At 41.2% G+C, this 27989-nt stretch overlaps 1 protein-coding gene across 1 annotated transcript; it reads left to right on the forward strand.

Moving 5' to 3' along the window:
- The first annotated feature begins 3378 nt into the window (after positions 1-3378).
- On the forward strand, positions 3379-27961 carry LOC123756849 (solute carrier family 66 member 2). The gene is made up of 5 exons (XM_045740231.2): positions 3379-3720; positions 15128-15328; positions 20614-20750; positions 20902-21118; positions 27433-27961. Exons 2-5 carry the CDS (start codon positions 15135-15137, stop codon positions 27605-27607), a joined length of 723 nt encoding a protein of 240 aa, XP_045596187.1. The 5' UTR covers positions 3379-3720; positions 15128-15134; the 3' UTR covers positions 27608-27961.
- Positions 27962-27989: the final 28 nt, after the last annotated feature.

Genomic DNA, 27989 nt, shown 5'->3' on the forward strand with positions numbered 1-27989 from the left:
TATATATATATATATATATATATATATATATATATACACATGTACACATACTCATGCATACATGTACATATACATACGTATACATATATACATACGTATACATATATACATACACATACATATTTAATCACTCACACAAATACACACATAAATAATCTTTTGTGTCAAGTGATTCAACATTAGGCTCACAACAGTCACTATATAAGGCACTTTACATCTATGATGAGTCACACAGTTACTAGTCTTGCTCCACACCCACCCAACTGGGCGGCAGCTTTAGTCATGTGCATGCATTACTTACAGTAAGCAAATTTTGGATACTTCGCTAAGATTTCGGCCAGCACATCATTATGAATGAAGTACTTATACACATTTCTTGGACACTATTGATGGTGTTATCTCTAAATTCCGCGATTTTTTCACATTCCATTATAAGTCCTGCCCGAAACGCTTTGCGTAATAGTGGCTTTAGGCATTGTATGTACTAGCTCTATCTATTAATCCAACAAACTTTGTAAAATCTCTTGTATGTATGTACCTTACCTAAATAAACATTTATTATTATTTATTTATTTATAATGACGCAAAGTATGCGAATAGTTCTGCTGACTAATGTGCCAGCAAACAACATTTGTTTGTTATCAACTATATTTTGTATCCTAACTATCTCAACAACAACTATCTTACAGGAAACTACCCACAGTCTCTGTACCTAACGCCTGCAAATTCCACTGATGTAAATTAGGTAATCCTTTCCCTTAAAACCAAGTCTAGTGCCCTTGAGGAGATACCAACTTTAATTTACAAAAAAGCCTCCAGGTTTTTAGCCCCTGCTATTGCATTGCTCGTCAACAAGTCACTTGAACTCCAAACCTTTTCAGATATTCTAAAAAAAAAAGCGAGAGTAACCCCTGTCCACAAATGTGGTGATCTCACTGATGTTAACAACTACAGACCTATATCAATTCTGCCAAACTTGTCAAAAATATTTGAAAAACTAATCTACAAGCAGCTTTACTCTTATCTAGCCAAACACAATATACTTAGCTCTTGTCAATATGGCTTCAGACCCAAAAAAGCACTAATGATACACTTATTAGTATAATTAATTTGATACATGCAGCTCTTGATAAAAATGAGTTCCCTGTTGGGTTATTTGTGAACCTGCGTAAGGCATTTGACACTGTTAACCACCAAAACCTTCTTCTTAAATTACATCATTATGGAGTCAGAGGTCACTCCCTGCAATACCTCAAATCTTACCTTACTGACAGGCTCCAGTATATTTCTGTGATTAATTCAATTTCTCCCACCCTACCCATCAACATTGGTGTTCCTCAGAGCAGCATACTTGGCCCTCTCCTCTTTCTCATTTACGTTAATGACCTTCCAAATGCCTCCCAACACCTCAAACCAATTGTATTTGCTGACGACACAACCTTCATTTATTCCAGGCCTGACCCCCTTGCTCTGAATGTCACAGTGAATACTGAGCTAAATAAAGTCCATCTTTGGCTAACTGCCAAGAAACTCACCCACAACATTGACAAAACTTTCTATATTTTGTTTGACAATAAATCCTCAAATCAAATAAATCTCAGGATAAATAATACCCAAATTTGTAACAAAATAGACGGCAAATTTATTGGCGTTCTCATTAACCACAAACTGAATTTCCAGGGACACATCATAAATATATCAAAAAAAGTTTAAAAAACTATTGGCATTCTTTCTAAGATCAGATATTATGTACCTCGCCCTCTATTACTCCCTCATCTATCCTTATCTCAACTATGGTATCTGTGCTTGGGGTTCTGCTACCCAAAATCATTTACGTCCTTTAGTTACTCAACACAAAGCCGTTATTAGGACGATTTCCAACTCTGGCCCCAGACATCACTCGGTACCCTTACTCAAATCTCTGAATATGTTAGATATTAAGTCACTGCACATCCTCTCATGTGTATTATATATATATATATATATATATATATATATATATATATATATATATATATATATATATATATATATATATATATATATATATATATATATATATATATTTATATATATATATATGACAATGTCAGACCACGGAGGAAAAATGAAACAGGAAATTTCCTTAAGTACTTTCGTATATTAAATACATCTTCAGAAGGTCCATATTTAATATACTATAAATATATAGAAGATGTATTTAATATACGAAAGTACTTAAGGAAATTTCCTGTTTCATTTTTCCTCCGTGGTCTGACATTGTCACATTCTTAATCACGTGTTTATTTTCGTGATATACACACACACACATATATATATATATGAAACGCTGAACTTTAATGCCCATCCTGACCTTAATAGCTTCATTGAAGGTTGTAACAGAACCCATGAGCACCATACTAGAAACAAATACCTTTTTGATATTCCAAGAATACGACTTAACCAAACTAGAAATGCTCCACAAATCAAGGGACCCAGAATGTGTAATGACCTTCCCAATCATGTTAAAGACTGTACCTCTCTCAACTAGTTTAAGATAAAAACTAAGTACTACCTAATTAACTCCCTGTAACCTACCTTATCCCTATAATGTCAACCCATGTCTGTTATTTATAAACAATGCTGTTTGTCGACCAAATTATATTTTTGCTATTTTCCTGCCATGTTCCCCCTTTATTTTTATATTTTTCTCAAAACATTTTATACTTTAATCTCAATTAGTATTAAGTTTTAGTCTTTAGTGTTTTTTCTGCCCGAAACGCTTTGCGTATTAGTGGCTTTAGGCATTGTATGTACTAGCTCTATCTATAAATTCATCAAAATCTGTATCACGCCTTGTATGTATGTACTTTACCTAAATAAACATTTGATTTTCAAAACAACATTTTCCTGCCCGAAACGCATTGCTTAATAGTGGCTTTAGGCATTGTATGTACTAGCTCTATCTATATATTGATCCATTAATGTAACATCACTTGTATGTATGTACCTTACCTGAATAAACATATTTATATATATTTATTTATTTATTTGATTTGTTTCGGGCGTTTCTGCCCGAAACACTGCGCGTACTAGTGGCTTTACAAGAATGTAATTACTATGCTATGTATCCTCACAATCCCAATGTACCTTCGTGTATATATATAAATAAATAAATAAAATAAATTCAAATTTGGTTTTTGATTTTACATTTAGGTACCAATATTTCTTGGACAAGTCGCACCACACTATACCCGCTTAGATCATCGACTTCCTTTGACGCCACCTGCCATCAATTTCCGTTTTTATTAATTATAAAATAAGTTTATTTCTAGGTAAAACAAATTTTCTCGCGTTCTACATCCAGCACCAACATTTTAGTAGAAATATATTATACCAGTATATCGTCTTGTGTAGTTTAATTAGTTGTGTGTGTAATTCTACGGATCGCTACTGCATGTGTCAGCTGTGTCAACAAACATCAGCTGCCACAACAACCAGCTGACGACAACACCTGATCTGGATCCGCCATTCACGCCACCTGAGGCCTAAAGCCGCCTGGGGAGAGCCAGCACACACCTGGAGTGACTTACACCCACCCGAGGAGATTGACACCCACCTATATAGGCCTACAATAAGAGTGGAAAGCAGAGCGCCTCGTCATAATATTAGGCGAGAGCCTGCTCTCTCTCTTTCTCTTATCACAAGGATGCTACTCATTCACCGGCCCTATCACACCTGGTGAGTCTGCTCTCACCCCACCTTGTGAATCATTGCCCTTTTCATGTAAGGTGTTGTGGGTATCCCTGAGTACACTTATTAATACGATTAACTTGATTCATGCAGCTCTTGATAAAAATGAGTTCCCTGTTGGGTTATTTGTGGACCTGCATAAGGCTTTTGACACTGTCAAACACCAAAACCTTCTTCTTAAATTACATCATTATGGAGTCAGAGGACACTCCCTGCAATACCTCAAATCTTACCTTACTGACAGGCTCCAGTATGTTTCTATGAATAATTCAATTTCTCCCACCCTACCCATCAACATCGGTGTTCCTCAGGGCAGCATACTTGGCCTTCTCTTTCTCATCTACATTAATGACCTTCCAAATGCCACCCAACACCTCAAACCAATTCTATTTGCTGACGACACAACCTTCATTTACTCCAGTCCTGACCCCCTTGCTCTAAATGCCACAGTAAATACTGAGCTAAATAAAGTCCTTCTTTGGCTAACTGCCAACAAACTCACCCTTAACATTGACGAAACTTTCTATATTCTGTTTGGCAATAAATCCTCTAATCAAATAAATCTCAGAATAAACAGTACCCAAATTTGTAACAAAATAGATGGCAAATTCCTTGGCGTTCTCATTAACCACAAGCTGAATTTCCAGTAACACATTCTAAATATATCAAAAAAAGTTTCAAAAACTGTTGGCATTCTTTCTAAGATCAGATATTATGTACCCCACCCTGCCCTGGTGACTCTCTACTACTCCTTCATCTATCCATATCTCAACTATGGTATTTGTGCTTGGGGTTCTACTACCCAAAATCATTTACGTCCTCCAATTACTCAACACAAAGCTGCTATTATGACAATATCCAACTCTGGCCCCAGACATCACTCGGTACCCCTACTCAAATCTCTGAATATGTTAGATATTAAGTCACTGCACATTCTCTCATGTGTATTATACATACTGTATATAAAATGCTGAACTGTAATGCCAATCCTGACCTCAAAAGCTTAATTGAAGGTTGTAACAGAACCCATGAGCACCACACCAGAAACAAATACAGTTTTGATATTCCAAGAGTACGACTTAATCAAACTAGAAATGCTCTACAAATCAAGGGACCCAGAATGTGGAATGACCTTCCCAATCATGTTAAAGACTGTACCTCTCTCAACCAGTTTAAGATAAAAGCGAAGCACTACCTAATAAATTCCCTGTAACCTACCTTATCCCTCTATTGTCAACCCATGTCTGTTTTTTTAAACAATGCTGTTTGTCGACCTAATTGTTTTTGTGCTGCTTTTTCAGCCATGTTCCCCCATTTTTTATTTTTATTTGTTCTCAACACATTTTATTCTTTATACTCAATTAGCATTAAGTTTTAGTCATTAATGTTTTCCTGCCCGAAACACTTTGCGTAATAGTGGCTTTAGGCATTGTATGTACTAGCTCTATCTATAAATCTATCAATTTTTGTAAAATCTCGTGTATGTATGTACCTTACTTGAATAAACATTTTATTTTATTTTATTTTTATAGTAGGGTTGTGAAGGGTGCTGGCTGTCTCTAGGCAGAGTTGTGGAGGGTGGTTACAGATGTGGAGTGTTGGTGCTGTCTCTAGGGACAGTTGTGGAAGGTGGTTACAGATGTGGGGTGTTGGTGCTGTCTCTAGGGACAGTTGTGGAGAGTGGATACAGATGTGGGGTGTTGGCAACCTAACCTAACCAAACTAAGAGATAAAATGTTTAGTTTTATATGTGATATGCTTAAGATATGTAATGTCACAATTATGTCATAATTTTTCCCTGGTAAGGTTTTAATGCCCTGGGCAAGGTCTTTGAGGGTAGTTACAGATGTTGGGTGCTGCTAGGTGTCCCTGAGCTGGGTTGTGGTGGGTGTGGAGGATGGTTTTAGATTTGGGTTGTTGGGGTGTCCCTGAGAATATTAGGTGGCCACTTCCTGAGTTTAACATACAGGCCCTTGCCTGACTACACATATCCATGCTACCAGTGCTATCTCAGAGGCACCTGTCATGGCATAGCGTAAACTGTTATGAACACGAGCACTTCTCATAGGTCATATGCCATTTGCGTAATACCTGATTTACACAAGGGCTACTAACACTAGTGGCCTCGAAGAAAACAGGAAGCCAGTACCTTGTCAGAAGTCCCCCCATTTGCCTTGATGATCTTTTCTAGGTATATTTTGAAATTCAGCAAAGTTTTCTCAGTTACAGCTTTGGCGGGTAGGCAGTTCCATGGGTTTATAACCCTGTGGGTGAAAAAGCGTCTCCTTTTGTCAGTCCTACATTGTGGCTTGTTGAGCTTGAAACCATTGCTCTTTGTGTTACTTCTGATGTTTTGAAGAAATTGTTTTTGTCAACATCCTATAACTTGTTCAGGATTTTTAAAAGTTTCAGTGTGATCCGCCTTGTCATGCCTGGTTTGCAGTATTGTTAGCCTCAGTGGCCTTCAACCATTCCTAATACGAGAATTGACTTAGCTCTGGAATGATTTTTGTTGCCCAGTTGCTTGGAGTGGCCCACAGACCCAAGTCAAGCCATGTATGTTTGCTTAGGTTCTCTGACCTATAATTTATGCACTTTGCTTAGTTAAATTCTACTACAGTATCTGCTAGTGATATGATCAAATATCAGCCTATTTGGTAATACCAAAAAGCTGCAATTAGGGGTAAAGTCATTCTTATTTAGAAACAAATTTATTGACATTCTCAGTGGATTAAATTACTGTATAATAAAAAATGTTCAAAAAGTTATTGTATAGATTGAAAGAGGTGTTGTTATTCTATACATTAACATTGGAATGTATGCTGGATGTGCAAAACTCTTGAATGTATTAATGAAAAGCTGGCAGTGTTCATAGTATCGGTGCACACCAAGTGTCTGGACTCTGGTGCATTTCTCCAGACAGATGGGTATTTTACCCATTTCCCATATAATTACAGTGATATATTACCTTGTAGAACAATTTGATATCCTATATCCATTTCATTGTGTATGAGTTAATTTTGTTAAATTTGAGTTACAACTAACGTAGATATATGACCGAACCTAACAACCCTACCTAACCTAACCTATCTTAACCTAACCTAAACTAACATAACAAAGTCAATAATTTATGTACTTAAAATATTATAATAATAATATTTCAAATAAACCAATTGGAACAATTTTTTTGAACATAATGAAAATCACTTGGCCTATTACGCAAATCAGGCCTTGTATAGTAGGCCGAGAAGTGTGTTCTGGCTACTAGGTACGATATATATATATATTATATATATATATATATATATATATATATATATATATATATATATATATATATATATATATATATATATATATATATATATATATATATATATAATATATATATATCATTCATATAATATATATATATATATATATATATATATATATATATATATATTTATTTATATATATGTCGTACCTAGTAGCCAGAACACACTTCTCGGCATACTATGCAAGGCCCGATTTGCCTATTAAGCCAAGTTTTCCAGAATTAATATATTTTCTCTAATTTTTTTTCTTATGACATGATAAAGCTACCCATTTCATACTGTATTAGGTCAATTATTTTTATTGGAGTTAAAATTAACGTAGATATATGACCGAACCTAACCAACCCTACCTAACCTAACCTAACCTAACCTATCTTTATAGGTTAGATAGCCGAAAAAGTTAGGTTAGGTAGTCGAAAAAAAATTAATTCATGAAAACTTGCCTTATTAGGCAAATCGGGCCTTGCATAATAGGCAAAGAAGTGCGTTCTGGCTACTAGGTACGACATATATATACAGTGCAACCTCGATTCAACGTACTATATAGGACCAACCCCAGTTCGTTGGAGCGTTGGATTCGTTGCAAGAGGTGATCTTCAGGAGGCGTTTGTGTCAGTGTCTTTTTTTTTCTTGTACACAATAAAAATGCATTATCATATTACATACTCTACCTATATATTACTTCTCTACTAAAAAATACTGTATTTCATAAATTTACCTTATTGTTGAAGTTATGTCCATCTTGAAGTTTCGTGAAGTTGTGAATGCTCTACATTAAATACGTACTGTAGTGCATTATGCCGTTAGCACTGTGTTGATTAAAAGTAGTTCTGCTGTATGTTGAGTACTACAATACAGTTTATGAAAACTATTGTACACTAAAATTACTGCAACTTTAATTTTAACACTGTGTACACACTTAAATTTAACACTTGTTCTAACTGTTCATGCTGCACACGATGTTTTTAGATGTTTGCATCAGCTTTGCTGGTGCTCGCTGCTGCTGTGGGTTCAGCTGCTTCTGAGCTGGTGCTGGCTGCTGTTGTACCAGTGCTGGGTACAACTGTGCATGTGCTGGGTATGGCTGTTGTACCAGTGCTGGGTACAACTGTGCTCGTGCTGGGTACGGCTGTTCTCGTGCTGGGTACGGCTGTTCTCGTGCTGGGTTCGGCTGTTCTCATGCTTGGTATGGCTGTTCTCTTGCTGGGTACGGCTGTTCTCATGCTGGGTACGGCTGTTCTCGTGCTGGGTACAGCTGTTCTCGTGCTGGGGGTACGGCTGTTCTCGTGCTGGTTGATTTTCTGCTACTAGTTCTTGCAAAATATTGCTTCATTTTTGGCATTAATAAGGCACTATTAGTAAGCCCCTGAGACATTTTGTTTTATAACGAAAGAGCTGTAGTAAAAAAATGGTCAATTCCACGATTATTCTTCCACCGGCTGATAAATACTGTACGTCAATCGCAGACAAAGCTAAGGGCACTGGGTGCATACTGTACGAACGCAGACTAAGTCTATACGTACAACCTTCAGTAGGCTGGTGTTTAAGCCTGATCCAGTAACATAAATTTCCCTTAACAATTCGATTTACATCAAATTATATATTTTTGGGTTATATATTTAGTTTAGCAATATTATTACGATAATAAGAGCTATAAAAAATACTTATTTTGGAACTGATTTATTAATTTTATTATTTCGAAGCTGTAGGTCACTGAACTGTGGCGACGAAATCGAACAAAACACTGCCTGGTGTTGTGTTCGATTTCCAGTAACACACATTTCTCTCAAATATTCAATTTACATCAAATTATATATTTTTGGGTTACATATTTAGTTTAGCAACATTATTACGATAATAAGAGCTATAAAAATACTTACTTTGGAACTGATTTATTAATTTTATTATTTCGAAGCCGTAGATCGCTGAACTGTGGCGACGAAATCGAACACAACAAGCATGGTGTTGTATGGACAGGGATTAGACCTGTCCACTCGTGCTGTTGTTGTGCTGCCAATAACGTGAATAATTTCTCAAATAGGAGATATCTATCTTATTACAGTATATTTTTGGTTTTATTTAGTTTAGTTTAATTAGGATAATAAAGAGTTATTAAAACACCAGTTTTAGAAATGATTTATTAATTTGAAACGTTCAAAGCCATGGGTCACTGAACTATGACAACACAGACGAAAGTGAGTGAAACCTCACTGTAAAGTGAGATTTACTGTACAGTATACCCTTATCTGTCCACCCTCACTCGTCTTGTTTCATCACAGAAAATGTATATAAGAAGATTTCAACATATTAGCTAGCTATTCACGCTTCAGCCTTTAAATTAATTTACAAAGATACGTGTGCCACAAATCGGTGAACGAAAATCATTGAAACTCAGTTGTTCACTTGTGTGGACGACTCTGGATGGTGTTTGGTTAATATGCGTCACTTCTTGTGGACCATTCTGGCTGGTGTTTGGTTCATATGATTCACTTGTTGTGTGGTCCACTTGCGTGATCCATCTTGTCTTATGAACAGTCTACTTTCAGTCTCCGTGGTGTAGTGGTAAGACACTCGCCTGGCGTTCCGCGAGCGCTATGTCATGGGTTCGTATCCTGGCCGGGGAGGATTTACTGGGCGCAATTCCTTAACTGTAGCCTCTGTTTAACGCAACAGTAAAATGTGTACTTGGATGAAAAAACGATTCTTCGCGGCAGGGGATCGTATTCCAGGGACCATAGGATTAAGGACTTGCCCGAAACGCTATGCGTACTAGTGGCTGTACAAGAATGTAACAACTCTTGTATATATCTAAAAAAAAAACAAAAAAAAAGAAGGAATTATTAATTGTAATCTGTGATAGAATGAAACAGTTTTCCACCACTCTGTGAACTCTGTCCCAACATCATAAGCTTGTGGACCACTTGTGGTCCACTTGTGTGGTCCACTTGTGTGGTCCACTTGTGTGATCCAACTTGTCATATGAAGGAATTATTAATTGTAATCTGTGATGGTATGGTAAAGTTTTCTACCACTGTGAACTCTGTCCCAAAATCGTAAGCTTGTGGACCACTTGTGGACCACATGTGCGGTCCAGTTGTGTGGTCCACTTGTGTGATCGAACTTGTCATATGAAGGAATTAATAATTGTAATCTGTGATAGAATGTGAAAGTTTTCCACCAGTCTGTGAACTCTGTCTCGACGTCGTAAGCAAATCCGAACATCCCCCGCTTCGGCGAACCATTGTTCGTCGAACCGGGTGAGTAAATCCGGCCTGAAAAGTGTGCGAACTAGCCGGAGATTCGTTGAATCGGGGTACGTTGAATCGAGGTTGTACTGTATATATATATATATATATATATATATATATATATATATATATATAATATATAATATATATATATATATATATATATATATATATATATAATATATATATAATATATATATATATATATATATAATATATATATAATATATATATATATATAATATATATATAATATATATATATATATATATATATATATATATATATATATATATATGTCGTAAAGTCTCCCCCCCCCTCCCCCAAGACCCTTCTGGGAAATGGCTCAGTAGACTGCCAGCCAGCCAGAGACAGCCTGGAGAATCTCCATCTAATAAAGCATTCATGAAACAAGTATATTATAACTATATTATCCTAATAATATTACTAAATAAAATCTGCAAGCAAAAATATATATGATGTACATCCAGAATTTTATTACGAAACATCTGGTTAAGTGGGTCAAGTGTTAGGCTTATCTCTTCCCTTCCCCACCACCGACACACACACCCCCACCCGCAACCCATTCTCGCAAATTTAATAAGTCAATATTGACTTATTAAATATGTGCATAGGTGACATACTTAACATAATAGATACCCTTAAAAAGATTCATAGAAAACACCGACCTTCCCTAACCTACTTAGTATGTTAAGATAAGCATCTTATTGCTTCGTAATTACAATTATTACCTAACCTATAATAGGTATAGGTTAAGTAATAATTGTAATTACAAAGCAATAAGATGCTTATCTTAAGATACTAACAAGGTTAGGTAAGGTCGGTGTTTTCTATGAATCTTTTTAAGGGTATCTATTATATTTAGTATATCACCTATGCACGTAGTTAATAAGTCAATATTGACTTTACGAATTTGCGAGAACGGGTTGCCACCCGCCCCCTCCCCATACTTCCCATACACACGCTGTCTCTGCTTCACCTCAACATCCATTGCTCCATTCCTCCCTCTGTTCTTCCCTCCCTCCATCCAGGAGCCACTGGAAAAGATATGGAGGTAGAACAGGCCAAAACACCCAAACCTCTAGAGCCTCAACATAAGAGAGAGAGAAAAGCCCCAATCTTTCAATGGGACTCTCAGCAAAAGGCTGCAATACCTACAATACCTTATGACCAGCACAAGGTTATAAGGATAAGACATCAGATAAGACACCACCATAGTGGACATCACCTCAAAAAAGAAACCATATTATATAATACATTTTTATTTCTCCTTTTTTTTTAAGTACAGTACCAGTATTTTTGGATTATGGGGGAAAAACAACCACTGAATCCGAAAGGCAGCGTGATAGAGGCAGTAGGAATAAACTTCAGTATCCAAGCACTCCAATTCACCCTGAATGGCTACTAGCAGCAAAGTCTGGCTGAAGGGTGGGTGAGGGATTTATTGAATCGTCATCAGTCCAAGGAAAGAAGCAAAGAAATTTGGATGACCTCACCCAAATGCGAGTATAAGTATGACGGATTAGCGTGTTTACAGGTTACAGTTGTGTGTGTAAACTAAAGTCTTTGAAAATGTAATAAGTTATTACGAAACGCATTCAAGTGTCGCGTCAGACTAGAAATAAAACTGAATTTTGGAGAATTGATTTTTCAATTACTATCGATAGTAAAAAGAAACATAAGAAATATTATATAAAATATATATATAAGAAATAAGATATATATAAGAAACATATATATAAGATATATATATATATAAGAAACATAAGAAATATATATATATATATATATATATATATATATATATATATATATATATATATATATATTATTATATATATATTATATATATATTATATATGCGAACAAGCCTGAATGGTCCCCAGGACAATATGCAACTGAAAACTCACACCCCAGAAGTGACTCGAACCCATACTCGAACCCATTGATTAAGGCGTCTTGTACATACCAGTTGCGTTGCTCCTGGGAGTATGGGTTCGAGTCACTTCTGAGGTGTGAGTTTTCAGTTGCATATTGTCTTGGGGACCATTCAGGCTTGTTTGCATTTGTGTTCCTCACGTGTGCCCCAAAGAATGAGGTGATTTGGTAAAATGCTATGCCCAAGATTACTATCCGAGTGCCGGCGGTGGGGTGGCTCAAATAGCCTCGGCTATCACCTCATTATGTCCGGTCGTGATGGTCAAGTGGATTAAGGCGTCTTGTACATACCAGTTGCGTTGCTCCTGGGAGTATGGGTTCGAGTCACTTCTGGGGTGTGAGTTTTCAGTTGCATATTGTCCTGGGGACCATTCAGGCTTGTTCGCATTTGTGTTCCTCACATGTGCCCCAAAGAATGAGGTGATTTGGTAAAATGCTATGCCCAAGATTACTATCCGAGTGCCGGCGGTGGGGTGGTTCAAATAGCCTCGGCTATCACCTCATTATGTCCGGTCGTGATGGTCAAGTGGATTAAGGCGTCTTGTACATACCAGTTGCGTTGCTCCTGGGAGTATGGGTTCGAGTCACTTCTGGGGTGTGAGTTTTCAGTTATATATATTATATATATGTATATATATATATATATATATATATATATATATATATATATATATATATATATATATATATATATATATATATATATATATATATATTGGTGTATACTGGCAGCAGGTTTTCTTTCAAACATGTTTCATTGAATATGACCGCATATTCTGTATTTATTATTTTCTGGTTTAGGGCTTCTATCCCTCTAACTATTTTCTTAGCATCAGGGCTTAATTGAAATAGGAGTTCTCCAAAACTCATTTTCGTACTTTTAAGGTGAAGAAAAGAAGTGATTTACTATAGAGTATATTACACTTATTTGTATAATTTGCACGACATTTCGAACCTCCATGGTTCATTCTCAAGTGAACAGATCTTACAATACTAGTTGATTTTATACCCGCATTAGGTCAGGTGATAATACAATGAAGGTGAAAACATGGGGGGATACATAAGGGATAAACATAGGGGCTGCAGAAGGCTTATTGGCCCATACGAGGCATCTCCTATCTAAACACAAAGATTAATCCAGTGTAATTGGCCTGTTATGTTGGACATTGTCTTCTGTGTTGGCATCGATATGTTCTTGTCTTGTCCTTATTCTCATGGTGGGTAGAGTTCTCTACCCATCATGAGAGGACATTAAGATTACTGGATTAATCTTTGTGTTTAGATAGGAGATGCCTCGTATGGGCCAATAAGCCTTCTGCAGCCCCTATGTTTATCCCTTATGTATCCCCCCATGTTTTCACCTTCATTGTATTATCACCTGACCTAATGCGGGTATAAAATCAACTAGTATTGTAAGATCTGTTCTCTTGAGAATGAACCATGGAGGTTCGAAACGTCGTGAAAATTATACAAATAAGTGTAATATACTCTATAGTAAATCACTTCTTTTCTTCACCTTAAAAGTACGAAAATGAGTTTTGGAGAACTCCTATTTCAATTAAGCCCTGATGCTAAGAAAATAGTTAGAGGGATAGAAGCCCTAAACCAGAAAATAATAAATACAGAATATGCGGTCATATTCAATATATATATATATATATATATATAAATACTTGTTTCATGAATGCTTTATTAGATGGAGATTCTCCAGGCTGTCTCTGGCTGGCTGGCAGTCTACTGAGCCATTTCCCAGAAGGGTCTTGGGGGAGGGGGGGGGGGAGAAAGAAAGTGAGAGTGTCGGGGTAGAGGTTCAGTGAGGGTGAGGGAGGGGATGAAAGGGGTAGGTGGCCTGCTTGCCATGTGAGGACCCTCTGATGCCAAGACAAACCTAATACCGACCTTCGGTAATATTGACTGCCAGACCATTATATGAGGCTCTAAATACCGGTCTCTCAAACCAGTCGTTATTACCGGCAGATCAGTATAAAAGAGGCTGTTAAATTGAGTGGATACTGTCCTGGGCTGACATTCGGGCATGGGGATTTTGGCGGTCGAGCAGGGTCCTGGCTGCTCATTACCTTGTAAACGTTCCTGGGCCCGGTCGGGCCTGTGTTGCTTTGGGTCGGTGGATGCAGCCAGTTGTCTCGACTTTGGGATGAGGAGTGAGCAGCAACCACCTCCCGGGTAAGTCCCTATTCTTTCCTCTGTGGGTAGTTAGCTCCGAAGAGCCGTAGGGGCTTCCCCCAGAAAACCAGCATTGAATGTAATGAAACACCATTTTCTGGGTGAGTCTCGGAGGCTCCCCGGCATCTCTCCCTACCTCCGGTCGGCTTTTTTTTGTGTGTGTTTTTGACATCCAGCCTCAGAACTGGGGTGTGGATCGCTGGCGCGGTAAGTCTGGAGCTGCCCCTTCCCCCTCCCGGGGAGGGGGGGCTACGCAGACAGCGGCGCGACGATGAATGACATCATACTAGTTTGCTCATTTTTGTTTGGGGAGTTCTATCCACTCGTTCGGCTTTTGGTTGCAATTTTCACCAGAATAGGAGTTTCTTTTGGGATGCCTACCTTTCTGGGTGCCTAACCCGGTCGATGGCAGACATAGAATGCTTCCAATTACACGGGGGTTTCTATAGGCCATTGATCCCCATGCCGCTTTAGAGGAGGCCAGGTTCTGGCTCGTGGTCCCCGGTAGGCTCATAAGAAATCCATACACATGACTGATGCCAAAGTCTGACATTAGCATATCAGCCTAGTAAGCTCCAGGGAGCCTCCGGGACTCACCCAGAAAATGGCGTTTCATTACATTCAACGCTGGTTTTTTGTTTTAATTTTCTAGACTATGACATGTTATAATTAATATAATATTTTCAGATTGATCATGTCAGACGACAGCTGGTTAAACACACTACGATGGGGTCTGAGCGGGACATCGGCCCTGGCCATGATGTTTGGGGGTGTAGTTCCATACATTCCGCAGTATCTGGAGATCAAACGGACAGAGAACCCCGAGGGATTCTCTCTTTATGTGTGCCTTGTACTATTAATTGCCAACACATTAAGAATATTGTTTTGGTAAGTGTATTTAAAAATTATCTAGTTTACGTTTTTTATAAACTGGGAAACTCTACAGTATAGCATAATATCTCTATATAATTTTTGTTATTTGCTTATTAATTGCTTTCTGGGGGGAGCCCCTTCAGCTCCCCTGAGCTATCCAGGCTGATATGAATGTATTAGAACCTGGCAGTAGGCAAAGCGAATGGAGTTCTAGGCCTACCGGGAAATACGAGCCAGAACCTGGCCCCCTCAGAGAAGCACAAGGAGCAATGGCTTATAGAAACCCCCGTGTGGTTGGAAGCATTCTATGTCTGCCATCGACCAGGTCAGGCACCTAGAAAGGTTGGCATCCCAAAACAAACCCAATCTGGTTAAAAAATTGCTACCGTAAGCCGAACTATCGGACAGAACTCCTCAAATAAAAAAAACGAGCAAATAAGCATGACGTCACAACTGTCATCATGTTGCCGTCTGCACAGCTCCCCCCTCCCGGCACCCTGTGCTGGCTATCCACCCTTCAGTTCTGAGCTGATGTGAGACCTTGGCGGTCGCACGACTCTGGCTCCAGTAATTTGATCAGTACTCGGGGTGCATGCACCTAGAGTTATCTTCCCTAGATTCTCTGTAAGTACTGCCCTTGTGGCTTGGGGTTATCTTCCACAAGTTACTCGGGATCTACCTCCGCCGTGGTCTTTGTTGATTGGTGATTGCCTGCCCTTGGAGTCAGCTGGGGTGTTTCATGCACCCATGTTTGCATCTTAGTAAGAGGTAGTTTCATCACTGATAGAGGCATGAGGTACTGTGCAGCTAGTTTTCACCTTATAACAGCAGCCAGCTCTGTTCTGCCTGTGACATTGTACTCGTGCTGGATTTTTCTTTTATTTTTGTTTTCTACCTGGTGGAGGGTCTGCCCTTGGTGTGTTGATCCCTATATTGTTGTATTCTTGGTGGTCCTCCGCTAGGTCCCCGTGTGTGTAGATGTCACTGGGATTCAGCTTTAGCAGTTTGCATGGTAGTTTTTGGGCGTCAGTTAGCAGTACCCCTCCTGGGCTTCCCTTAGCAGACCGTCTAAGAGCCCCTTAAAACCCTACTGGAGCTCAGTGGTCCAATGAATGCATCCTCTAGGTCACATCTTGCTTCGTGCGAGTTTGAGGGTTGCTCTGTCCCCTTGTCTCAGGGTGACGCTCACCTGTTCTGCCTCCGTCAAGCTGCTTGTTGGGTCAGTGACACCTTTGACCCAGAGTCTTGCAAGTGGTGTTCCTTGCATGTACTCCGCTTCACCCAGTCTACTGATCATATTTAGGTGCTGGCAGCTTCGGAATTGCATGTGCGTCATAGGCTGCTGCAGGGCGCTTGGTTGGTTGCCCACCCGAATGCCCTGAGGCTTCCCTGTTTTAGTTATAGTGACTCCAGACTTGGGGATGTTAGTTGCCTCGACTTTGGTTCCATGCACTTCCCATTGTCCTTTCCCTGCTGTTGTTCGCCCTGTCCCCCCCCATTCCCAACCCCGCTTCCGACTCCGAAGCATCTAAGGGGTTCGGAGTCGAGGTCAGGGTTTAGCTGGTGGTGAAATTCGGGCAGTGTTGGGGGGATGCCCCATCCGGTGTTATCTTGAGATAATTTCGGGGCTTAGTGTCCCCACGGCCCAGTCCTCGACCAGGCCTCCTTTTTGTTACACATCCCCAGGAAGCAGCCCGTAGCAACTGTCTTAACTCCGAGGCACCTATTTACTGCTAGGTAACAGGGGCATCATGGTGAAAGAAACTCTGCCCATTTCATTTGTTTCTGCCTCCACCGGGGATCAAATCCGGAACCTCAGGACTACAAATCCGAAGCACTGTCCACTCATCCAGTGTGATGACGGAGGCGTTCGAGCCAGTTCCTCCAGCCGGTGCTTCTGGATCTGACCAGTGGGCCCCCTTCGTTCCAGCTTTTCCGGCGGCTTCTGCCTTTTCTTTTAAAGTGGAGGGTTTGAAAGACGGCTCGGCCCCAGGTCCTGATGTTAAGGTTCCCAGGGCTGGGGAGGGGCTGACTTGGTGGGCTTGGACTCCGTTTGACCCCGCTTGGGTTTTGGTATCCTCTTAGCAGGGCTTGTTGTTGCAGGAGGGGGACAGTTTTCTTACCCCCCCACCATGTACGAATTTGATATGGCGTCAACCTCTCCCTGGGTTCGGTTCCGGGTTCCCTTGGGTCCTTCTGTGCCTTCCTTCTTGAGGTTTTCGGCCTCCCACATCATGAATCATGTGGTTCGGGAGGCCATTGCGGCTTACCTCCTGCATGACCCGGAGTACGTCTCAATAATGGATCCTGCCTCTTTCGAGTTCGGTTCTCACTTTCCTTGCTGGGTGCGTTACAAGGTTCTGGAGTCATTCTGGTTGGCAGACTGACCTTTTTTTTTTGTTGGGGGCGTGGCATATGTTTTGTCGGTCCTGCTCGCTTGAGTGGTGAGAGGCCCTTACTGTGGTACAGGTTTACCTGCAGGGGCGAGTTTGAATGCCTCAATGCATGTTTGTTCGCCCCTGCCCTTTCGTGGGATGTCAGCCAGGTACAGCTTAATGTGCAGGTTCCCTCCCTTTCAGCTGCCCTGGTTGCTAAGGACTTGTAGACCAAAGCCAAATGGCCACTGGCACACATTTCTTTTCCCTTCTCGAGCTGTCTTCGGACTGGCTTAAGGAGGACGTGGAGGTGCTCGGGGCCGATCCTGGGTCTGGTGTGCTGGTCTCAGCGGTGCGGGCGTCAGCTGCCATGTTGAAGCTGTTTGCACTGATCCTGAGGGAGGCGGTGACTATGTTTTTTGCTTCACGTCTCGCATGCTGACAGGCAGTGCTCGCTCAATCTGTGAAATCTGCTTGGGCCCTGGCTCTTAGGTTTCCTACCCCTTTTCTGTTGTTTGCTGTTTGCAGAGTCTGCTGTGGTGCAGTATCTGCAGGTGGCTTCTTCGAGTTGTTGTCCTATGTCTAACTTTTTGGTTCTGGGGAGCTCGCTGGGTCTTCCCAGAAGGGTCGTGCCAGGGCTCGGGGTTCCTCCCGTCATGGTAGGTCAGTGGTGCCAGGTTCAGAGCTGGTGCGGTGATCACTCTGCTCGTTGGTCCTCTTCACATTGGCGTGGAAGAGTACCAGTGTAGGAAATGGACTTCTTCTCCCGAATGGTCGCGGTTTCTCCCGATATATGTGGTGTCCTTTTCCGACTGCGAGGCCATCGGGGTCGATGCCTGCAGAGAAGACTGGTCGAGATGGGGTTACTTGTACCTCTTTCCCCCGGTTCTGCTGTTACTTCAGTTCCCAGCTCACTTGGAGACTTACCAAGGGAGAGTAGTCTTGTTGGACTCTTGGTGACTTGCCCAGCCTTGGTTTCAGGCACTGCTTGCTCGGTGTCCGAACCTGTGGGTCTTCCCGCGACTCCGCCTTTTTCAGCAGATTGGGCCAGTCCATTACGTAGCTGGTTCGATCTTCTCCTCAAGTCTTCACATCTGGTCTTCTCATGTGGGTCTATCACCAATTGTATGATGAGCAGGTGGCTTTGTTGATGGTGTCCCACCTGCGTGCTTCGTATTGGTGGCAGTGTGAAGTTTCCTGGTGGTCCTCCCATTATTTCTTGTCCCTCCGTAGGTTCTCTTCTGTTTCAGAACAAGTTGTCTTGTCCTACCTTTCCTGATTATTTCAGGACCGTCATCTTATGCTGAATACTGTCACCTCGTAATGTGCGGCGTTGGGGGAGCCGTTTTAGCTTGCGTTTTGGGTAGATGCTACTTCTGTTCCGTTCCGCAAGATGTCTCGTGCGTTGTTTCAACTCCGGCCTGCTCATGCCCTGCCTGAGCTGTCCTAGTCATTGGCCCTGGTGCTCTCTTTTCTCTCTTCTCCTCAGTTTGTTGTGACCCCTTCGATTCAGGATTGTTTTACGAAGACTCTTTTCGTGCTGGCATTGGCCTCTGGGGGTAGGGTTGAGGAGCTTCATGCTCTTCTCTGGCGCAGAGGCTTCTGCTCTTTTGGTCCTGGTGGTAGGTTTGTTCGTTTGCAGCCGTCTCCTTCTTTTCTGGTGAAGAATGAGACTGCTGCTTTCTGGAGGAATTCTTGGGTTGTTGATGCTTGGTTGGTTCGGCCGGGGGTGCATCATGTGTTGTCCGGTTGCTGTTCTTCGCCGTTACCTGCGCACCACAGCCTCGGCGGCCGGGGATGCTCTTTAAGTCGACCCGGTTTCCCTTCTTCCCTGTTCTAGGGTTTGGGTCTCCCAGGTTGTCTGCAGGGTTATTCGGTCCAGTCAGTCTGCAGTCTATCCTCGTGCCCATGATGTTCGTAAGTTTGCTGCGTTGGCTGTCGTCGTTGGTAACATGTTTTGGGCTGACATTCAAACACAGGGTTTTTGGAGGTCGAACAGGGTCCTGGCTGTTCACTACCTCATTAATGTTCCTGGCCCTAGTCGGGCATGTGTCGCATTGGGTCAGTGGTTGCAGCTAATTGTCTTAACTTTGAGTTGAGGAGCGAGTGGCGACCGCCTCCCGGGTATGTCCCTCTTGTGTTATCTTTGGGTAAGTAGCTCTGGGGAGCCTATGGGGCTCCTTCCAGAAAACCAGCTTTGAATGTAATGAAATGCCATTTTCTTGGTGAGACCTGGAGGCTTCCCAGCAACCCTCCCTCCCTCCCCCCCTCCTGTCGGCATTTTTTTCGCGTTTTTTAATATCCAGCCTCAGAACTAAAGAGTGGATAGCCAGTGCAGGTGTCTGGGGCTCCCCATTTCCCCTTCTGGGGAGGGGGGAGCTGCACAGATTGCAGTGTGGTGACGGTTGTGATGTCATGCTCGTTTGCTCAATTTTTTGTTTGGGGAGTTCTGTCCCATAGTTTGGCTTTTGGTAGCAATTTTTTAACCAGATAGTGTTTGTTTTGGGGGTGCCTATCTTTCTGGGTGCCTGACCCTATCAATGGCAGACATAGAATGTTTCCAACCACACGGGGGGTTTTATAGGCCATTGCTCCTTATGCCTCTCTGGAAGGGGGGGGGGCCAGGTTCTGGCTCGTGGTCCCCAGTAGGTTTAGAACTCCATTCGCCTTGACAGATACCAGGGTCTAATACATTCATATCAACCTGGATAGCTCTGGGGGAGCCTCCGGGTCTCACCCAGAAAATGGCATTTCATTACATTCAAAGCTGGTTTTTTGTCCTGCACACCATGATGTATGACTTGTATAACCCTGTGCCATTTAATGTTTATAAAGATCAGAAGGCATGACCAAATTGGGTCATGCCTTAATCCCTTATTAGTGATTAGATGGAATTAAAACATTCTTAATCTTTCTTTTTTTCAGGTTTGGCCATTGGTTTGAGCTGCCATTGCTTTTCCAGAGTATAATCATGAATATTACCATGATGATGATCATATCACTATGTGTATCTATCCGTAATAGAGGTCAGCTCGTGCATGGAAAAGAACATGTGTTCACTGGTAAACTATACTACCACTGTATTGTTATAGTATGCTGTCTTAGCATACTTTTTATGACTTTATCAAAGCATCTTCTATATAACATAAACTGACAAATAGCATATATTTTTAACAATACTCTACTGTTCTAATTTTTTTACAATGTTTTCAGATTTTGACTATGATTATTTTTGGGAATGGAGTGATGTGCAGTCATATGTGGAGTTTATGCTGACATTCTCCACGATGGGTTGTCTTCTTATGTATGTGTTCATCGACTCTGCCGTCTTTGTGGAAACAGCTGGCTTCATCTCTGTATTGACAGAAGCGTTACTTGCTGTTCCACAGTTTTACAAAAACTTTGTAACCAAATCAACTTTTGGAATGAGGTAATTAACTTTCATTTTAATCTTTAATATAGAGTTTTATTAAAGATACACTACTCTTAATATAAATTTTGAGTATAGGAAAATAATATATTATACCTAGTGTGTGTATGTGTACTTACCTATTTGTGCCTGCAGGATCTAGCATTGGCTCTTGGACCCAGCCTTTCTAGCTGTCGGTTGTTTAAAGCATGACTACTGTCCTATTTCCCTATAATATCTAGTTTTAAAATTATGAATAGAGTTTGCTTCCACAACCTGCTCCTTAAGTTCATTCCAATTTCCTACTACTCTCACACTAAAGGAAAATTTCCTAACATCTCTGACTCACCTGAGTTTCCAGCTTTCACCCATCTCCCCTTGGTCTGTTAGTATTCAGTGTGAACATTTTATCTATTTCTACTCTGTCAATCCCCCTAAGTATTTTATATGTTTCTATCATGTCTTCCCGCTCCCTCCTTTTTTCTAGTGTCGTTAAGTTCAGTTCCTTCAGTCGCTCTTCATATCCCATCCCTCACAACTCTGGGATGAGCCTCGTCTCAAACTTCTGAACCCTTTCCAGTTTCCTTATGTGTTTCTTCAGGTTGGGGACTCAATGACTGAGCTCCATACTCGAAGATTTGTCTCACGTAAGCAGTGTAAAGCACCCTAAATGCCTCTTTTCTTAAGTTTGATATTCTAACTTTTGCCAGCATAGAGTATGCTGCTGTCTTTAATCTATTTATATACCTCAAGAGTAGATTAGGTGTTACATCCACTACCTGGTCTCTTTCTCGAATCGTCTCGAGTAGGTAATTTCCCTTCATTGTGTACTGGTCCTTTGGTCTCCTGTCACCTAATCCAGTTTCAATAATTGTGATCAAAATAGACTTTATAATGGTCCAGGACAGACCGATACATCATCTCTTCATCTTCTGGTGTGTGGTTTGGTCATCATATCTTCAGCCACATTATTGTGACTTATCATCTGCTTCCAGTAGCCATTTCCCTGACCATTTCTGCAACCTGTTCAAGTCCTCTTGGAGGATCCTACAATCCTCATCTGTCACAGCTCTTCTCATTAATTTTGTGTTTGTGTGTGTGTGTGTGTGTAATTACCTGAGTAATTACCTAAGTGTAGTTACAGGATGAGAGCTATGCTCGTGATGTCCCGTCTTTGCAGCACTCTTTGTCATATAACGCTTTGAAACTACTGACGGTTTTGGCCTCCACCACCTTCTCACTCAACTTGTTCCAACCGTCTGTCACTCTGTTTGCAAAAGTAAATTTTCTTATATTTCTTCGGCATCTTTGTTTAGTTAGTTTAAATCTATGACATCTGGTTCTTGAAGTTCCAGGTCTCAGGAATTTTTCCCTATCAATTTTATCGATTCCTGTTACTATTTTATACATAGTGATCATATTACCTCTTTTCCTTCTATCTTCCAGTTTTGGCATATTTAATGCTCCTAACCTCTCTCTCCTCATGGCTTTTGTCCTTCAGTTCTTGGAGCCCCTTCGTGGCATGTCTTTGCACCTTTTCCAGTTTGTTGATGTGCTTCTTAAGATACAGGCACCATACAACTGCTGCATATTCCAGCTTTGGTCTAACAAAAGTCATGAACAATTTCTTTAGTATTTTGCCAACCATGTATTTAAAAGCAATTCTGTAGTTAGAAAGTGTAGCACAGGCACCTCGCACAATGTTTTTTATGTGGTCCTCAGGTGATAGTTTTCTATCTAGAACCACCCCGAGATCTCTTTCTTGATCAGAATTCTTTAAAGATTTCTCACATAATTTATAGGCTGTGTGAGGTCTATGTTCTCCTCTTCCACATTCCATAACATGGCGTTTATTCACATTAAATTCCATTTGCCAATTGGTACTCCATATACTTATTTTGTCCAGGTCTTCTTGAAAAGCATGACAATCATCTAAGTTTTTTATCTTTCCTATAATCTTAGCATCATTAGCAAACATATTCATATTATTCTGTACTGCAGGTGATGAGTCACAATAACGTGGCTAAAGTGTGTTGACCAGACCACACACTAAAAGGTGAAGGGACGACGACGTATCGGTCTGTCCTAGACCATTCTCAAGTCGAATAAAGAGTACTCCATCTGGTAGATCGTTTATGTAGAAAATGAATATTACTGGTGCAAGAACTGAACCCTGTGGTACTCCACTTGTAACATTTCTCAAGTCCAATACATTGCCTCTGATTACTGCCCTCATTTTTCTATCAGTCAGAAAATTTTTCATCCATGTTAGAAGTTTACCTGTCACCCCTCCAATATTTTCCAGTTTCCAGAACAACCTCTTTTGTGGAACTCTGTCAAAAGCCTTTTTTTAGGTTCAGATAAATGCAGTCAACCCAACCTTCTCATTCCTGTAAAATTTCTGTGGCTCGATCATAGAAACTGAGTAAATTCGATACATAGGATCTTCCAGATCGAAAACAAGTCTGTATGATATTATATCATTTCTCTCCAGGTGTTCTACCCATTTAGTTTTTATTATTTTTTCCAATATTTTGACTATTACACTTGTCAATGATACAGGTCTATAATTGAGGGGGTCTTCCCTGCTGCCACTTTTGTAGATTGGAACTATGTTAGTCTTTTTCCACGCATCTGCTACGACTCCTGTACACAGGGATGTCTGAAAAATCGGCTGAAGTGGAATGCTGAGCTCAGGTGCACATTCTCTCAGAACTCATGGTAAAACTCCATCCAGGCCAACTGCTTTGTTCTTACTTAGCTCCAGGAGCATTTGTTTCACTTCATCTCTAGACACCTCAATGTGCTCTATGCTGTTCTCTGGAATTCTTATTGTGTCTGGTTCTCTGAAAATCTCATTTTGTACAAACACACTTTGGAACTTTACGTTTAATGTTTCACACATATCCTTTTCATTTTCCATGTATCTGTCCCCCATTTTCAACCTCTGAATATTATCCTTTACCTGCAGCTTGCTTTTAATGAATTTATAGAAAAGGCCTGGATCTAGTTTACATTTGTCTGCTATACCGTTCTCAAAGTTCCTCTCTGCCTCTCTCCTTACTGACGTGTAGTTGTTTCTTGCATCTTTGTATTGCTGGTATGTTTGGGGGTTTGGCCTCTTTCTATAATGATTCCATGCTTGTGTCTTATGATCTCTGGCCCTCTCGCAATTTCTGTTGAACCAACCCTGTTTCCTAGGTCTGCATGTCTTTTTTGGTATGAATGTCTGTATGCCTTCATCGTATATTTTGCAAAATTTGGCATACATCTCATTTACTTCCTTGCCTAGCAACAAGTCTGTCCAATTATACCCCAAGAAAAAATTTCTAAGTTCCCCATAGTGTCCTCTCTTGAAATCGAGTTTAACAACTGTTTCACTGTCCCCATTCTCTACTGATTATATCACATAGCGTATTTAATGTCCAAGAGGACGTGATCACTCTTTCCCAAGGGAGGAAAGTACTGGATGTCAAATATCTCTTCTTCTTTCCTGGTGAATACTAGATCCAGTACTAACACATACTGGTGTGTTTGTGTTTGTGTGCATACAGTACTGTGTTCCCATTTTTAACTTTTCCACTCAGTCGTTCCCTAAAACAAAATCCTTCTAGGGTCTGCATGGGATCGGTAACAGGCAATCGAACATTCCACACCAACCCGATGGGGAAATCTTTCATACTGTCCTCATTGGATACTACTGGTGCTAGGAAGACACTCGAGAATACTCAGTCCAACCCAGAATATAGACAGAAAAGTGTTTGCCATAAAAAATGAAATCTACCTCAGATAGTTTGGCAACACTGAGATTGCCAAGATTTGTCTTGCCAAACAATCATTAGGTTATTACCATTGAATGCCACCAAATGGCAGTGTACATGCTAGATATTCCTGTCTAAATCATTTACAGTATACACGTTATATGGTAAATAATACAGGCCCCAGGGCTCTCCACTCATAGCTTTTTCTTGCTCAGATATTAGTACAATAACTTTACAAGTTCATTCTGAGTGACACTATTGTCATCACAAACAGTGATTGTAATTAACATTTGTGTATACATATGCCATTTTCTGTGGAGAGCCCCTCCGGCTCCCTGGAGCTATACCGGGCTGTTGTGTATATATTAGACCGTGGCAACAGTCAATCGATGGAGTTCAAGGCCTACCGGAGACCACAAGCTAGAACCTGGGCCCCCTCAGAGAGGCACGAGGTGCAATGGCCTATAGACACCCCCTTGTAGTTGGAAGCAGTCTTTGTCTACTATCTACCAGGTCAAGCACCCAGAAAGGTAGGAATCCCAAAACAAACTACAGCTGAATAAACTTTGCAAACCGAAAGTCGAACAAGCAAGCAGAACTCCCCAATCAGAAAACAAGCAAACAAGCATGACATCACCACAGCTGCCATGCTGCTGTCTGCGCAACTCCCCCTCCCTGGGAGTGGGAAGGGGGGTCCCAAACCTCCTGCGCTTGCTACTCAACCCCAGTTCTGAGGCTGTTGTGTTGGGTGGCGGTTGATCGACTCTGGGTTCAATCTTCATGTAATGCTGTGCCTTCTGGTGTTGTGCTGCGGTGTGCACCTGTCTTATAAAATACGTAGCGGCCAGTTCTGTTCCTCCTGGAGACATGCTTTTGCAGGGTATTTTTCTTTTGTTTTGCCTGGTGGGGTCTGCCTGGTGTAGCTGTAGGACCACTTGTATGATTTTGGTGAACCTCTGCTAGGTCCCGTGATTGCACACGTCACAGGGGTTCAGCATTTTGTTTGTTTGTTTGGTAGTTCTGAGATAACCGGTTAGCAGTACCTTGCCTGGGCTTTCCTTAGCAATCAGCCTAAGGGGCCCTGGAAACCCCCATGGAGGCTCATTGGTCCAATGGATGCATCCTCCGAGTCCCATCTCGCTTCGTACGAGTTTGAAAGTTTCTCTGTTCCCTAGTCTCAGGGTGACACTCGCTGTTTGCCTCCACCATACTGCCTGTTGGATCAAAAACACCTTTAATCCAGTGTCCTGCGAGTGGTGTTCCTTGCTTGTACAGTACTCCAATTCACCCAGTCCACTTATATTGATATTCGGGTACAGGCAGCTTCAGCGTTGCATGTGCAGTTTAGGTTATAGGGATACGGACTTGGGAGTGTTAGTCGCCTCGACTTTGGTTTCGTCCGCGCCCTATTGTCATTTCCCTGCTGTGGGTCATCCTTCTCCTCCCTCCGCCTCCCTCCCTGCTCCTGGCTCCCAAAAGTCTGAGTGTTTTAGAGTCGGGGTAGGGCTTTCTTGGTGGTGAGAATTGGGCAGCCTCTGGGACTGCCCATTCCAGATCGGTGGAGGAGGCATTCGAGCCTGTTCCTTCTGCCAGGGCTTTCAGGTTGTGCCAGTAGGCCCCCTTCTTCCCTGCTTTTCCGGTGGACTCTGCCTTTTCTCCAGAGACAGAGGGTTTGGAGTACGGCTTGGCCCCGGGTCCTACTGTGGAGAATCCTGGAGCTGTCGAGGAGTTGACTTGGGGGACTTGGGCCCCGTTTGACCCCGCTTGGCTGTTGGTACCCTCGGTGCATGGCTTGTTGTTACAAAAGGAGGGGTTTTCCTATCCTCCCTTCCTATACGAATTTGATATGGGTTCAACTCCTTCCCGGGTTTTGGTTCCGGGTTCCTTTGGGGATTCCTCAGTTCCCTCCTTCTGGAGGTTTTCAGCTTCCTGCATCTTGCCGAGAGAGGTGCGGGAGGCCCTTGCAGTTTACCTCCTGTGAGACCCGTATTATGCATCGATAATGAATCCTCCTCCTTTTGAGTTTGGCTCCTCTTTTCTTTACTGTGTGCATTATGAGGTGCCGGAGTCTTCTTAGCTGGCAGACTGCCCTTTCCTTTCGTTGAGGACATGGCATATGTTCTGTTGGACCCGCACGCTTAAGTAGTGGGAATTGACTACGGTCCTTCAGGTTTACTTGGGGAGCGAGTTGGAGCACCTCAATGCATGCTTGTTTACCCCTGTACTTCCTTGCGATATTGGCCAGGTACAGCTTTACATGCAGGTTCCCTCTCTTTAGGCGTCCCAGGTGGTCGAGGATTTGCCTCAGCCACCGGGGATCCTCTTCCAAAGCCTAGAACTCCAGTTTGTTTCATTATGGGCTATTCATGCCCGTGCTAACTTTTGGGTGGCTTAATCTTCATCAATCATCAATCATATTTGCCTAGAATTTGCTGAGGCCTAGAACTCCGTCGATTGACTGTTGCCATGGTCTAATAATATATACACATCAGCCCCGTAGAGCTCTGGGGAGCCTCCAGGTCTCGCCCAGAAAATGGCGTTTCATTATATTCAACACTGGTTTTTTCATTACAGCAGGCAAATGGTGCTGATGTGGCTGATGGGGGACTCGTTTAAAACTGTTTACTTCTGGTTACGGGCAGCTCCTCTTCAATTCTTCATTTGCGGTTGTCTGCAGATCTGTATTGATATAGCAGTGTTGCTTCAGTGCTTTGTTTATAGAAAAAAAAACTCGCACTTAATTAATTAGCTATATCGATCAATATTATCAAATTTTTTTCAGGAGAGCAAAGGAAACAATGCACAATTTGTTGATGTGGAATTTGTGATCATTACAGAACAAACAATAGCTGGATAGGCTAGAGTATTGTTGTAAACAAATGCAAATCTCTGCCATTGTTTAACTTATGTATGATTTGATGCTTTATATCATATGTGCAATGTCTTATCAAAAGAATTTGTTGTGCCTTAACATTTATTAATTATTGAGTTATCGAGTCTTAACTTGTATAACAGTAAAGATCATGGGAAACATGCTTATTTGCAGTATGTATGTATGTATATGTAGGTATATGAAAAATAAATAAATATATATATATATATATATATATATATATATATATATATATATA

This window comes from Procambarus clarkii, chromosome 26 (assembly GCF_040958095.1).
Source record: "Procambarus clarkii isolate CNS0578487 chromosome 26, FALCON_Pclarkii_2.0, whole genome shotgun sequence".
NCBI lineage: Eukaryota > Metazoa > Arthropoda > Malacostraca > Decapoda > Cambaridae > Procambarus > Procambarus clarkii.